This window comes from Girardinichthys multiradiatus, chromosome X (assembly GCF_021462225.1).
Source record: "Girardinichthys multiradiatus isolate DD_20200921_A chromosome X, DD_fGirMul_XY1, whole genome shotgun sequence".
NCBI lineage: Eukaryota > Metazoa > Chordata > Actinopteri > Cyprinodontiformes > Goodeidae > Girardinichthys > Girardinichthys multiradiatus.
Window position 1 is genome coordinate 33,350,330 of NC_061817.1, and position 13,694 is coordinate 33,364,023.

At 39.4% G+C, this 13,694-nt stretch overlaps 1 protein-coding gene across 3 annotated transcripts; it reads right to left on the minus strand.

The window, feature by feature from the left end:
• Positions 1–2,735: 2,735 nt before the first annotated feature.
• Positions 2,736–13,688, minus strand: LOC124862452 (nucleolar transcription factor 1-like). Of its 3 annotated transcripts, none has more exons than XM_047356368.1 (21): positions 12,808–13,688; positions 9,858–9,916; positions 9,412–9,584; positions 9,238–9,321; positions 8,985–9,140; positions 8,820–8,884; positions 8,583–8,709; positions 8,374–8,484; positions 8,154–8,287; positions 7,918–8,059; positions 7,786–7,827; positions 7,573–7,683; positions 7,331–7,486; positions 7,093–7,239; positions 6,891–7,001; positions 6,087–6,175; positions 5,808–5,997; positions 5,666–5,713; positions 5,526–5,579; positions 5,317–5,433; positions 2,736–5,235 (listed from the first exon to the last, which is right to left on the minus strand). In XM_047356368.1, the coding sequence occupies exons 2-21, from the start codon at positions 9,892–9,894 to the stop codon at positions 5,146–5,148; spliced, it is 2,184 nt and encodes a 727-aa protein (XP_047212324.1). In that variant the 5' UTR covers positions 9,895–9,916; positions 12,808–13,688; the 3' UTR covers positions 2,736–5,145. The 3 variants fall into 3 exon arrangements, with proteins under 3 accessions (XP_047212324.1, XP_047212323.1, XP_047212322.1); XM_047356367.1 differs by having other exon boundaries at positions 12,556–13,688; XM_047356366.1 differs by having other exon boundaries at positions 12,148–13,688.
• Positions 13,689–13,694: the final 6 nt, after the last annotated feature.

Here is a 13,694-nt window from a genome sequence, read left to right on the forward strand (position 1 = left end):
TGCCATATCATGGCATTCCCTTGGCCCAATACTTGTGCTAGATGGGCGCGTCACTGCCAAGGACTACCGAACCATTCTTGAGGACCATGTGCATCCAATGGTTCAAACATTGTATCCTGAAGGCGGTGCCGTGTATCAGGATGACAATGCACCAATACACACAGCAAGACTGGTGAAAGATTGGTTTGATGAACATGAAAGTGAAGTTGAACATCTCCCATGGCCTGCACAGTCACCAGATCTAAATATTATTGAGCCACTTTGGGTGTTTTGGAGGAGCGAGTCAGGAAACGTTTTCCTCCATCAGTATCATGTAGTGACCTGGCCACTATCCTGCAAGAAGAATGGCTTAAAATCCCTCTGACCACTGTGCAGGACTTGTATATGCCATTCCCAAGACGAATTGACGCTGTATTGGCCGTAAAAGGAGGCCCTACACCATACTAATAAATTATTGTGGTCTAAAACCAGTTTCATCGTCCAACCCCTGTATGTATTATCAGTTTTCTATTTCATCTTCAAACTCATTTTATATGTTCAGCAGCCATATTGGATTTTGTGGTCAGGGTTGGTTGGAAGCTCTACTTTTTCAGATCATAAATCCAACTGCATTCCAGTTGAATTTTTCAGCTTGCATCTAAGTATTGTCCTGCAAGTACAAACAGACTATGCAGAAATGAGCTCTGAAAGTTCACATTAACACAGAAAGAATTACCAATAAAATATTAAATGTCTGAGTCATTAAAACAGTGGCTATAAATTGACAAATAGTGCAATGATTTTTTCATTATGACGCCTGACGACTCAGGAATTAGAGAGGCAAGTCAGTGCTAATTTAATTTTGTAGGCCAGAAGCAGAAATGTTTCAAATGTTACTGCTGGAAAGATTAAATAAAAATAATTTAAAAAATTGATATTTGTATATTTGTCCATGTATAATCTAATGGTTTACTCAGACAATTCACTTACAGTTGCAATCACAGTCGCACAGGTACCGAGATGATTTAATCTTGCTAATGAGATATTTACATTTTCCATAAACTTTAATTCTGTGTAGCAGTTTTGGAAGCCTCTTTTGACATCTATGAAGCAGTTGAAAAGACAACAAAATTCTGCAGATGTTGCAGAGAAAATCAAAACTAAACATATGGAGAATGACTGATTACCTGAACTTTCAGGGAGCATCCCCTGAGAAATTACTTGGTTTGTTATGATTTATAAAACAAATTAAATAAACAATACCTGCAAACTCTAATATTGTACTGCTCAAAAAGCTGCACTGGGGAATCATTTGCAAAAGATAAAGCAGATTATACTCATACAAGCAGATGTTTTAAAATAATTGAATTAATGAATGCACAAATTACATTTTCATTGGCATCAAAACAAACATACAAATATTTCATTTTCTTTTTTTACTGCTCAGGTCAAAGCATTTTTAACTCTGTTTTTAACAGGTTAGCATAGAGCTACCACCCAGGCAAGAGAACAATAGAGCTATATCACATAACATGAAAACTTTGCTGTTCTAACAACATACTCTTAACATTTGAACAATATCACATTATTATTATATAGGCATACATATTTATTAAGTTATAACAAAAGGCTTATGTTCTTGCAATTTAATATTGTATTGTATAATATTGTATATTATAGTAATGTGATAATACCTATTGTGCAGACATGAAAATTACATTGTCTGAACAATAACATTTTCATGTTGGAACCACATTTTATTGTTGGAACATAATATATATGTTTACCTTATATTATAATGAAGTGGATGACGGTACAGATCAGCGACGACAGGAACTGATTAAGTTCCATTTCATGCTTGGATTTATTCGTGGAGAGATTTTGATGCTACACCGCAGCATGGACAGTATTGCCATAATCATGCGTAAACTGAGAAGAAACTAAAACACATGAGGCAGGAAGAATGAATCTGATCTGACTGAGGTGGCACCAGCTCTCATTGATTAACTGGAGGTGCTCCATGGATACAAACTACACCACCCCTGAGCTGCGTTCAGGTGGTTAATAGTGTCACACACAGTATGGAGAGACATTTACAGATCTATCTGGACCCATTTAGTGTTGAACAAAGACAAAGTTGGGCAAAACTCACCCCAATTCCATGTTAGTATATTGTACAAACATTAAAAGTATATTGATAGAACCATAAAGTTTGCACATTATACCATGATATAGCTCTATTTTTCTTTTGCCGGGTGGTAGCTCTAAGCTTCCAGTTAGCCAAAATTTAATTTGAAAAATTTAATTTGTTTTAGCTGATTACTTTATTTTGAAAGCTCACTTCATCTGCTTCCTCTTTAAACTGGCAAACGTGACTTTTATCCTAGTCAATAATTGAACAGCAGTAGCTCCTTATCTAGAATCAGCTAGTCTGAGCAGTAGAAGGAAAGCATTTTCTGAGCACCTCAACTACAAACTATAAGCCTCAATCAGTAGCCATATTTCACATTTACCATAAAATAACAATAGTTTTGGTTTTCAGTAGATAAGAGGCATTGTTAAACTAGTTACAACCTAATTAAATGTTAAAGCTTCTTGTGTAGAGACTAAGGCTACAGTTTTGTGAATAACAAAAAGACACAAAAAACAAATAATGGCTCATATTAAAAGAGAAATTACATTTGGTCTAAAATAATGTTTGTATCTGCCCATCCGCTCATTCACGAAGACTAGATAGAATAGACTAATACACTGTCTTTTAAGGATAAACTTTTTTATTTGCCCAAATTACTTGAACTACAAGGACATAAGAACATCCTCCGCTATATAAAACATCAAATCCTGTCAAATGATCAGCAGTACAAACTTGTTAACTTTGCTGTCTTACAGATCTCTAGAAACCAACACAGGGGAAGAGAAGAAACAAGTAAAACAGGTGACCTGAAACTAAAAACTCTTCTCCTGTGAGTGGAAGACTCACTGGCCCTGGAAGTCACAGATGAGAGTTTGTAAAATTAAAGTACTAACAAAAAATGCACTCAATACAAAAAAAAAAAACTATTTACAGAAAAAATTTCTTTTTTTTTTTTTCACCCCAAGTCTTCAGGTAACTCAGCTCCTCCCTTTTGTGTCAGTCACTTTTCCCTCCCACGTTGGTTTTTGTTTCGGTCTGAGCGACAGAATATCCCATCACATACAGACTAATAACAGAGTATTCAATCAGAACAAAGATGATGGAAGCTTTTTTCATTTCATCAAATGGGCTGGGATCCGAAAACTAAACAATATGTACATTCATGGTGTTGGTATGATGCCCCCACACAGGCACGAATATGCACGCTGTAGTCACATCTTGGTTTGCAAGGAAACAGCAAGAACAGCAAACATTAAAGCAAAGAGAAACACACAAGCACACATCGTCCTATATACACAGTAATGTGCATGTGTGCACACAAACTCAGAGAGACAGATTTACATTAAGTGCACACTTTTTGAGAGGGTGGCATTAGACAAAAACCAAACCGGTTACAGAATAAAAATACTTGAAATAATAATGATGAAAAAAGTTGAAAGCATTCAGGTCCTCAGCAGAATACCAAGGCTCACAAAAACCTGTAAGCATTTAGGCAACCCTCCCAGCGTGGACAACTGCAAATATGGCTGCACAGTTAACACCATTTCTCCCCTTGAGGTCCAGACAAACTGCTGAAGTAACAGTGACAACCAGAATTGTCTCAAGACTGATAACCGAAAGGAAAGGTTGTTTCTGAGATAGATTTGGCTCCTGTGATGTTACCAAATATTTACACAAGGAAAAAATGTATGTTGAACCTTCTGATAAGATTTTAACACGTAACTGTATATTTCAAAACAGCAAAGGGTACAAACTGCGTAAGAAAGGCCTGCAGATTAGTCAGAACCTAAAAAAAAAAAAAGAAAAACACATATCCTTTTAGTTAGAATGACTACAGATGTTTAGTTTGGTAAAAACTGATTGTAACAGCAATAAAATTTCAATAGCTAAGTGGGTTTACTCAACATCACAGCAATTATTGTATCTTTAGTAAGTGGAGCAACGGTTACACCAAACCAATTTATACCTGTCAGATTTAGATTTTAATTAATCTTTTAATTTGAAGCTGGTCAGCAATTATTGTAAGGGTTCGAACAATAATAATTGATTTTTCTACTGGTTATTAAAAAAGGATACAAGTCATTTTCAACATCCCATTTTTTGTTCAAATGTAAATAAACCCCCCCCCCCCAAATATGGCATCCGTTCTACATTGTCCTTATTACCTGTGTCAGTTCCAATCAAAATCAAACTTCACGACTGTATGAACATACTTTCAAATTGTAAATCTTCCAGGGGTATGAATAAGCTGGATCCCGGCTGTACACCTACTTTGATTCACTGTGAAATGATGAAAACGCGCTAAATCTACTGAAAGAGAATGCTCAGTGAGAACAAGGGGTAAATGAAGACATCTGAAAAGACTTCCAGCAACAAAAACACATAATGGCTTGACTCTGCTTTTTACTCCTGAAAAAAAATACCACCTTTGTAAGAATTAAATCAGAAAATCTACATCAATTGAAAATACAAGACAAAGCAACAATGCCCTATAGAGAAAAAATTAAAGAAGACATTCTAAAGAGTGCAATTTTTCAGTGCCCTGCACATGCTCTCTGCCCCCCCTCTTCCTGAAGTGATCCACCAAACTATGTTCTTTGGCTCTGAAGCCTGTTCACCACTTCCTCCTCAGAAAAATCAAAAACACTGGAGGGAAACTGATAACCTGACACGTTTACCTCTAACCTTTATTATAGAGCCTGTGAAAAAAAAAAATAATCAAACAACCGAACTCAGAGAAGAAATGTTCACGACATCACCAAACCAGTGGGATGCTGTTTTTGGTACAACGTCAGCTGCGAGGTGACCGTCACACCCAGGAGGGAATTGGACTGATTTCAGGGCCAGGGTGCCTTCTTGAGTACTTTTTACCACAGCAGCAACAGAAACTGGGTGTGGGATGGATGAAGCGAAGTAGAGGATGGTAGCTCCCTCCAGTGGGAGGAGAGCAGGGTTGGCACAGTGGCAGAGCTCCCTGGACTCTTGGCTCAGCTCAGCGCTGCTTAGTTCATCTCTGGATGACTTCGGCCTTTTCAGTCCGAATCCGATTCAGACGATTCAGCAGAGTTAGACTCGCTGCTGCTGTCATCATCTGACTTGTTTTCTTTGTCATCCACCTCGTCCTTTCAACAAAAAAAATTAAAAAACAATTATTATTTCAGATTTTTCCTCAATGCTCTTAAGCAACGAGAGATTTCGCTCACATCATCCTCATCTTCATCGTCCTCCTCGCTGGATGAGTCTGCTCCAGAGGAAGCCTTCTCCTGCTCATCTTCTTCATCCTCATCATCGTCGTCTTCATCCTCCTCCTCCTCCGTGTCCTATCAGAAAGCAGTTTCAGGTAAGGCAGGCAACACGAGAGCACAAAACAAGCTTCAGGGCTTTAAGCAAACAGATGAGCTCCAGGACTCACAGATTTTTTAAGCTTTGCCTTTGCACCTCCAGGTTTTGCTGGATTTCTTCTTTTCTGTGAATGAAATAAAAATAATCAGCAAGGAATTTCACAAAGAATGGAGAGTGTGTAAACTGTTGATACGAGAGTTAAAGGCTTACTTGTGAATTGTACTCTCTGTAAGTATTTCGCTCTTGTGAAGACAAGCTCTGTTGGCAGATCAAAATGGACGAGAGGTAAAAACAATTTTGAAAACTAAATTCAAATTCCCTATATGTATAATTTAAAACAGCAGCTCCTTACAGCAAGCCATTGTTCCAGGAGGACTTTGTACTGCCTCTGCTTCTCCTCAGCGATCTTCTTGTAGCGGTCCTTGTCCTTCAGTGGCAGCCTCTGCCACCGGCTGCCAATCTCAGCCATCCGCTCTTTCATGGGGAGGTGATTCAGCTCCCCGTTAGACAGCATCTCCTGGGAGAACTTCTGGTATCCGTTTCTAGCAGATCAAACCACAGGGTGATTTTTCTTTTCTTTAAATTTTTACATACTTTTATTTAACAAAAATGTGTCATGTTGCAAACTTACGACGGCGGCTTCTTGGGTTCCCCTTCAAACTTCATCTTCTTCACAGTAGTAACTACATTAGCAGGAGATCGCATCTCACACAGATCTCTCTGTTAAAGACAGATAAGTGAGTTAGCTCTCAGTGGGCTGGTAAGAGCCTTACAGAAGTATTTACACTTAAAATTCACTAACTTGAACCTTTTGACCTTTTACATCTACAAACCCCAATGTATTTTATTAGGATTTTATGTGATAGATCAACAGAGTAGCACCTACTTATTACTAGAGGTAATATTAAGGCTGCACAATATTATAGAACCTAGTTATAGTGATAATGGTGACAAAATATGGCTTATTTTGTTCTTTGCTATCCTTCTCGTCTGTGCTTACATCACTCTGTAACCTTTAGCATTTTAGGCGATGTCGTTTGAGACCGGTGTGAGCATCTGCTGTCGTGAGACTTTGTCCAATTGGCTTAAGTTCATTATATATTGTTCATTATATATTGAATATGTTAGCCAACACTCCTAACAGTCCTTTGCAATATAAATATTGCACTCTCTGATACTGGGATGACGTTATTTTCACAATACAATGTGCAGTCTTAGATAATATAGGATACGGTTTTGAGTTTTGGATAAATTTGCACGCCACACTTTCAAAGTTTTATTTGTAAAAATTTGAAAACCATGTATCATTCTCCTACTACAATAATGCAATAGTTTGTGTTTTCTACAAAGTAAAATCACAATAAAATACAGTTACTGGCGGTACTGTTGCAGGGTAACAATTAGACATTGTGTTAGAAATGAGGTTACATCTTACTTCATATCGTTTCTGGTCTTCTGCAGCCTTTTTGATCCACATAATCTTCTCCTTTTTCTCCATGGTGCTCCATGCTGTTTCCATTGCTTTATGTGCTTTTGGTCGATCATTCTGTAAAGAAATGGGCTCATGTAAATTCCACTGGTTTAAACTAACAGAGAAACTAGAATGTTGTTTCTCTGAAGCCATGAGTGAAACATACCTTAAACCTGGCAAGGTAGTCCCCTATAACACTCTGCTGCCAGATTTCTTGAGCCGTTTTGGGCGGATCCGGCAGACGACTCCTATCCTCCTTCTCCTTCTTCTCAGACTCTGCTTTCAGAAGAGTCTCCAGACGTTTATACTTCTCCTAATTCATAGAGAAAGCAAGACCAACAGAACATGTTATTACAACTTGTTAGGACATTTCCTTGCACAATTTTACACAGAAGAGACATTACCTTCTTCTTATCAGGCAGCTCGTTCCACATGCGAGCCAGGAGTCTTGTAAGCTCACTGTCAGGGAGGTCCGGTCGCTCCTGCTGCAGCTTGGGTCGTTTCTCCTCAGCGAATATGAACATGGCAGAGATGGGCCTCTTGGGTTTCTCTGTACTTGCCTAGGAAAACAATTTAAAAATGAGACCAAAGAGTTACAAATGACAAACAAAAGGCATAAAAATGCTTATTTGATTTTCAGACTCACCTTTGTTTTAGCATTTTTCTTTTTAGAGGCAGGGCTGCTGGCTGCGCTGTTCTTTTTAAAGCCAATTTTATCCTCCCCCAAAACCCGCTGCTGCTCCTTCTCTGACAAAGTCTAAAACAACAAAAACAAGTTGTAATTCTGTTCAGTTAATAACAAAATGGGTCAGAAAAGCTTCAAAGTGAAAATAAAAACCATAACGCATGAGGAACTTACACTGAGAAATCGGTTCATCTCAATTTCATACTCTTTCTTTCTCTGGATGAGAAAAACAAGAAGAGTAAAATTAAATATGACAGAAGATCCTGAGGGGGATTTTTCAACTCTATGACTTGATGTTGGACTGACCTGTTCGCAGCGCTTCTGGTAGGCATCCTTTTCGTTCTGCTTCAGGAGCTTCCACCTTTGGCTGCACATCACCATACGCTCTGTGCTCGGAACGTCCTTCATGCTCGACATCAGCTCGGCGCAGAACATTGAGTAACCGTTTCTGAAAACGTTCACGAGTGATGTCTGAGTAAGTTGGTCACACGGCAGGAGCCTGCATGCAATCTGATGATGGGCATTTTACGGCTGGAACTTACGGAGGGGGTTTGTCAGGCCGGCCGTCGGACTTGTCTTTAAGGTGTCGCTCCGCCTTGGTCAGGGTGGACTTTACAATGTCTCCCTGAGTCATGTTCAGCTCTGGGTGCTGTTGAATGTATTCCCGCATCACTTCCTAGAAAAACAAATAGCACAACTAAACATACAGCCAACCTAAGTGATTGTGCACACTGAATTTTGTAATTAAACAACTACCCGCACCTCGTACAGTTTATGCTGCTCCAGGGACTTGCCAATCCATTTGAGCCTCTTTTTGTCGGACAGTTGCGTCCACTGTTTACCAAGACTGTCCTTGATGTCTTTGGTGGTTGCCTGGTTGTGAGACACAAACGGTCAACATCTCTCAAACAAGACAACACAATTATAATTAATTAAAGTGGCTTGTGGGTGTTCTAGATCCTCGGGCTCACATCAGGGCGTGTCTTGAGGAACGCCTTCTTTTCATGGTTGTACCACAGCTGTTGGGGCGTCTTGGCCTTTTCTGGGACATTTGAACCTTTCTTGGTCATGCTCTCCATGAGGTCTGGATGTTCTTCCCTGTTTGGACACATCATAATCAAAAATGTAAGCGTTTTTATTCTAATAATAAGGGTGAGAGACTATATCCACAACAAAGAATAACAAAAAACTGCATTAATAATTCTTACCTGAATTTCATCATACTTTGCACAAATGTTTCCTTATCACGCAAGAAATCCTCAACATACTTTTTCTGTAGCAGCAGAAAGGAAACAAGTTTTGTTTAAAGTGAATCAACAAGTTTAAGAATGAAAAGTCAACTTTTTTGAGCTTCATTTGTTTTTGTCGCAGACCTTTTTTTTCTCAGGAAGCTCCCTGTACTTCTTGGAGAGGATCTTAGTAAGGTCCAAGTTGCTCATTTCTGGATGCAACTTTGCATACTTGGCCCTCTTTTCCATGAAGAAACGGAAATACGGTGTCAACGGCTTCTTGGGGAAATCTGGATGTTTCTGTTTATAGAACCAGGTAAAAAAAGTCAGTCTTGAGCTCCACTAACATGAACAGGTAACCGTCCATTTGGTATTCGAAATATTGATTGCAACTCACCTTTAATTTCTTGCCTTTGTAAGGGTTCTTGATGTAGTCCTGGGCATCAACTATCAGCTCGGTTAGAGTTCTGAATTTACGAATCTTTTTGGCATTAAACATACAGGGATTAGCTCTGAACAAGGTCTCCGCTAAACATTGTGCCTGAAATAGGTGCCATTTAAAGTGGCTCACCTCTTTAGAGATTTCCTGCCATTTCTGCTTGCACATCTCTGCTGTGTAGGAGTTGAAGGCTACCTTCTGCCAGTCAAGGTGGGACTCAGAGGTCTTGTATTTTGTCAGATCCTTCTGAGGCAGAGCCACTTTCATGGCCTCTAGCAATTTTAGGAGGTCATCCTGTACCCACACTATGATCATGTCATTAAAAAGGAGAACAGAATCGTATTTAAATCATTTAATCAAATCTTAGAATTGTTTCCTAAACACCCCTTTGTATCTAACGTCACTAAAATAGTTGTTTTTAGAAATATGAATTCATCACAATAATGAGGGATTATATTCAGTCATGTGTTAAGTGGAATATTATTGATGAGGTAAGTTGAGATTGAATATAGATAGGCAAGAAAAAGGTATTTGCTTGCAGAAATGATGAAAATAAGCTGCTAAAAAAAAAAACATACCTTGGTCCTGGGCCACCGCCTCCATTTCTCCATTCATTGGTGATTATACTGACTTGAATCTGCAAATTATGTCAAAATTTCATTATCAAACAAACCTCATAGTTCAACTGAATATTTAACACATTTCTGGACTGAAATGTTCAGATTTCAGTGTAAAAACAGAACTACTCTAAATATGGTGATTATTTTCTGTTTATTATTAATAATAATAATACTGATGAGACAAGATGTGAATGGCGCATGATAATCCATTTTCCATGCTTCTTACATATTTTCCAAGTCCACATTTTAAACTTTTCCAAACTATTATCAATTTATTTTGCCTATTTTAAAAAGATACACACATACAAACGTTCACAATGAATGTACTGTAATTTATGTTTATTAAGGCATATAAATGCAAAACCTGTAAAAAATACAACGCAGAAGGATAGAAAGTGGAGGCATAGATCAATTGGTAAAATTGGGTGGACGAATATTTGATAGAAAATCTGATGAATAAATTAAGGAACTGATGGATGAAAGGTTCATTTAGACACTGGGAACAGTCTGGAAATCCAAGTATTTTTTCCATACTTTCTATACATATTTCAAACTTTCATATTTGAAGTTCCAATTTGTTTTCTAAGAACATTATTACGGAAAAAAAGTTTAAAATACATACTTTTTTCCCATGTGAATAAATTGCTAAATAAAAAAATAGAAACGTTGTTATGCTTTCCTGTGTAGGATCCCTGGAATCATGAAAATGAACCAAAAAAAAAAAAACAAAAACTCATAAGGTCCAAAACTATTTTAAAAATGGTTACATCAATTATTTAAGTTGTTTTTTTTATTTTTATTTATTGATTGCGATTTCTGAATTTGCGGATTAAAAATAAATGCTACTTCTTTGTGAATGTAAAGCTGCCTTGACATGATGGTTTATGTTCATTACGCCGCCCCTAAAACGTTTACGCTACATGGTGAGACAGGCTATTGCTTGTGACGGCTTCAAATCTCAAATAACACTGCGGAGGGCTTCAAACTAGCACAACTAGCTACGACAACAGGAGTCTACGCCGATCTTTTTTTTTTCCCCAACCGGAATTTGGCGAATTAGCACTGTCCTTATTCCACAACAAAAGTATCGTGGACACACAGCAGCGACCATTTTCTCCCTCGGTCTGATCGGTAATGGAGGATTTTTCTGTCGGAGCGGAGGTTTTGGGGAGGATCTACGGAAGGAGGAAGCGAATAGACGTGGATAGAGAGGCAGCTGTAGGCGACCAGCTGACCACGGACTGGGGGATCTGCTTTCGGTCTCCGAGAGGCAGGAATGGTGGCTTGGAAACACTGCAGCCAAATGCGCCACTCGGAAGGGGCGCCTCCTAACCGTTGGATGCGGACCTAGCTCCGCAGTGCGAACCTTTTTAATCGTTTATTTCTATGATAACCTCCAAAAGGTGTACAGGGAGGTTAGAGTAAAATTCGTTTTAGGCGAATATGGCCGTTTTTATGTATTTTGAGAACACTTCAGTCGTGTTTAAGCGTTTCATGGCGGATCAGTGGAGCAAAACCGAGAGCATTCTTCAGCGAGGCGTAGCCGAGCTGTGCTTCCATGATGGCGGATGCTCGTGGTTCATCTTGTCCTTGATGGCCCCAGTTCCTACGCGTGACCTAGCTTTATTAAAACTACCTACACTAACATTTAAGCTGATTCAGAAACGAAATTACATAAACATTGCTATCGAGTTTGGCCAATTTAAACAAAAAACAGCATATGGATGTCTTATATATTAACTGTACACAACCAAACGACGGTTTACCATGTTAAAAATATGACGTGTAAATTCATATTTTAAGTAGTTTTAGAAAGAAGTTAAGATTTAAATATATTATTATCTTCCCCGGGATGACTTGGGTCAAATTAGCTGACATTTACAAAAGATGATAATTTTATCGGTTTTACTTCAAATATCTCGCAGGATTATGGGCAAACTAGACCGAGATTAGCTAACCCCTTTCAGTTAAAATTACATGTGGAGACGCAGGATGAGATTAGAAAATTCAAAATATTAAATGGCGAAACAGCACGACGTTAACAACATTTTATGTTCGTCAATTGCAGATTTATCGGTAAACAGATAATAAATAAAAAAAAGAATCGCAAAGAAAACACGGATCCTAAATGGACGATTACGTCTCACATAGATGTTAAGATCCGGGGCTAAGCAGCTTCTCTGGCGCGGCAAAAACAGCTCCAGGTCCGCCATGCTTGATCCCCGCTCTGCTCTGTGATGAAACCTACCGTGACAAGGTCCAATGGCGCACTGCAAACACAGACAACGGAGCTCAGAGCTAAAGCCGGGGCGTTGCAGACTCCCTTCCCTACATCCGAAAAGCGCATAAGCGAGGACGAGAAGGCGGGTTCTTCGAGCTCGGTCGTCGCTGGTAGTTCTGGGCTACAGTCGGTGAGAGAGTGAGGGGGAGAGGGAGGGCGAGTCACTGTACGGTGAGATATTAAACCGAGATCCCTGATGGCTGGCCGAGAGAGGCGGCTAGTTGTTCCGCCAACAGCCGCATGGAGGTATCGGCGCGGAAACCACCGCTCATTCCCCCACGCAAACAACATTACATCACAAATGGCTCAGTTTCGGTTAATGTATTTTGTCTAAGGTGGTCCTCGGGTAAAAAATTCGGCAAAAGTGAAACATACCTTCGGGTCTTGCAGCAACGTTCTTCCCCGCTGTTCGGGATAAGTAATTCGGGTATGGCCGACCTCGGTCTTACCCTTCCACAACGGTCGGTCTGTTTCGGTGCTACAAAGAGACTACCGTGCGAGGAGGTTTTAAAGGACAACTCACTCAAAACCTATTTATTTGTAAAGTTTTAGTATTTTTTTCCTGCCTTTTTTACGCGTTTCTTTGCAGAATAGCTATGAAACCGACCTAGTTTTGTGGTGCCTTACCCGTCTCGTTGCGAGCCTTAGTGTTGCTGTGGAGGAAGAAGGGGAGGGTTGAACTATAGCCAGCACTGCGCCGTCGATGCTGGGCTCCAGTCCCCGCAGAGACGGTCCTTCCCCCCGCCTCCATCTCACTCGCAGTCTCCCTCCACTCAACGCGCAGCAGCTTTTCCCTCTCCATCCAACCATTTCGCTACGCCGACTCAACTCTATGTTTTGCGGTGGCGCAACGTTGATTTTTGAATACAACCGGGCACGATTATTTGTGCTCCCCGAAGCCGTCCTGGTTACATTTCCGAGCCGAAATTTGCACCGTGGGTATTTTAGCAGACCATCAAAAGGCAAAGTTCCAACTATGGTTCTTTAATATAACTATTTAAAATAAAATAATAATCATAAAACACAATTTTAATTCAACTTGTAATTAGTCGGTTTGGCTCAAGCGGTTTCCACCAGCTCCAAACCTATTTTACTGAATTGGAAGCGGCTGTTTGACAGCTTCATTTTGGCCCAGTGTTTTTTTTTTTTTTTTCAACTCCACCTTGTGTGTTTGTGGGCGGAACCCCTGGCCGTCCAATCCAGTCAGTCCGATTCAGCGAAAACAAATGACTTTTAGGCACTGGGCCTTGTTAAATTTTGCTAGGTTCACTGGCTGTAGGAAAACAAAAATGAATTCCCATTATTAGGAAAATATGCGACAAGCTGTGCCGAAAGTAGCGACTATTAAAAATGTAACCACCTCCCCCTGTTCATTAAACCTTTTATCACATTTGGTATAGCCATTATAGCTAAACATGTTTATTCTCCGGTTTCTATTTCTAACAAAAGTTTCTTTTAAAATGTATTTTTCATCACAGAGTTTTAATAAAGTATCAGTTAAACTCAACTAAGCA

Excerpts from the sequence above, each read along its gene's own strand:
- LOC124862452 (XM_047356368.1), bottom strand. The coding sequence starts at position 9,894 with ATGAATGGAGAAATGGAGGCGGTGGCCCAGGACCAAG. Across the intron at positions 7,002-7,092 it reads ACTACCTTGCCAGGTTTAAG|AATGATCGACCAAAAGCACA; the intron begins GTATGTTTCACT and ends ATTTCTTTACAG. Across the intron at positions 5,236-5,316 it reads ACGATGAAGATGAGGATGAT|GACGAGGTGGATGACAAAGA; the intron begins GTGAGCGAAATC and ends TTTTGTTGAAAG.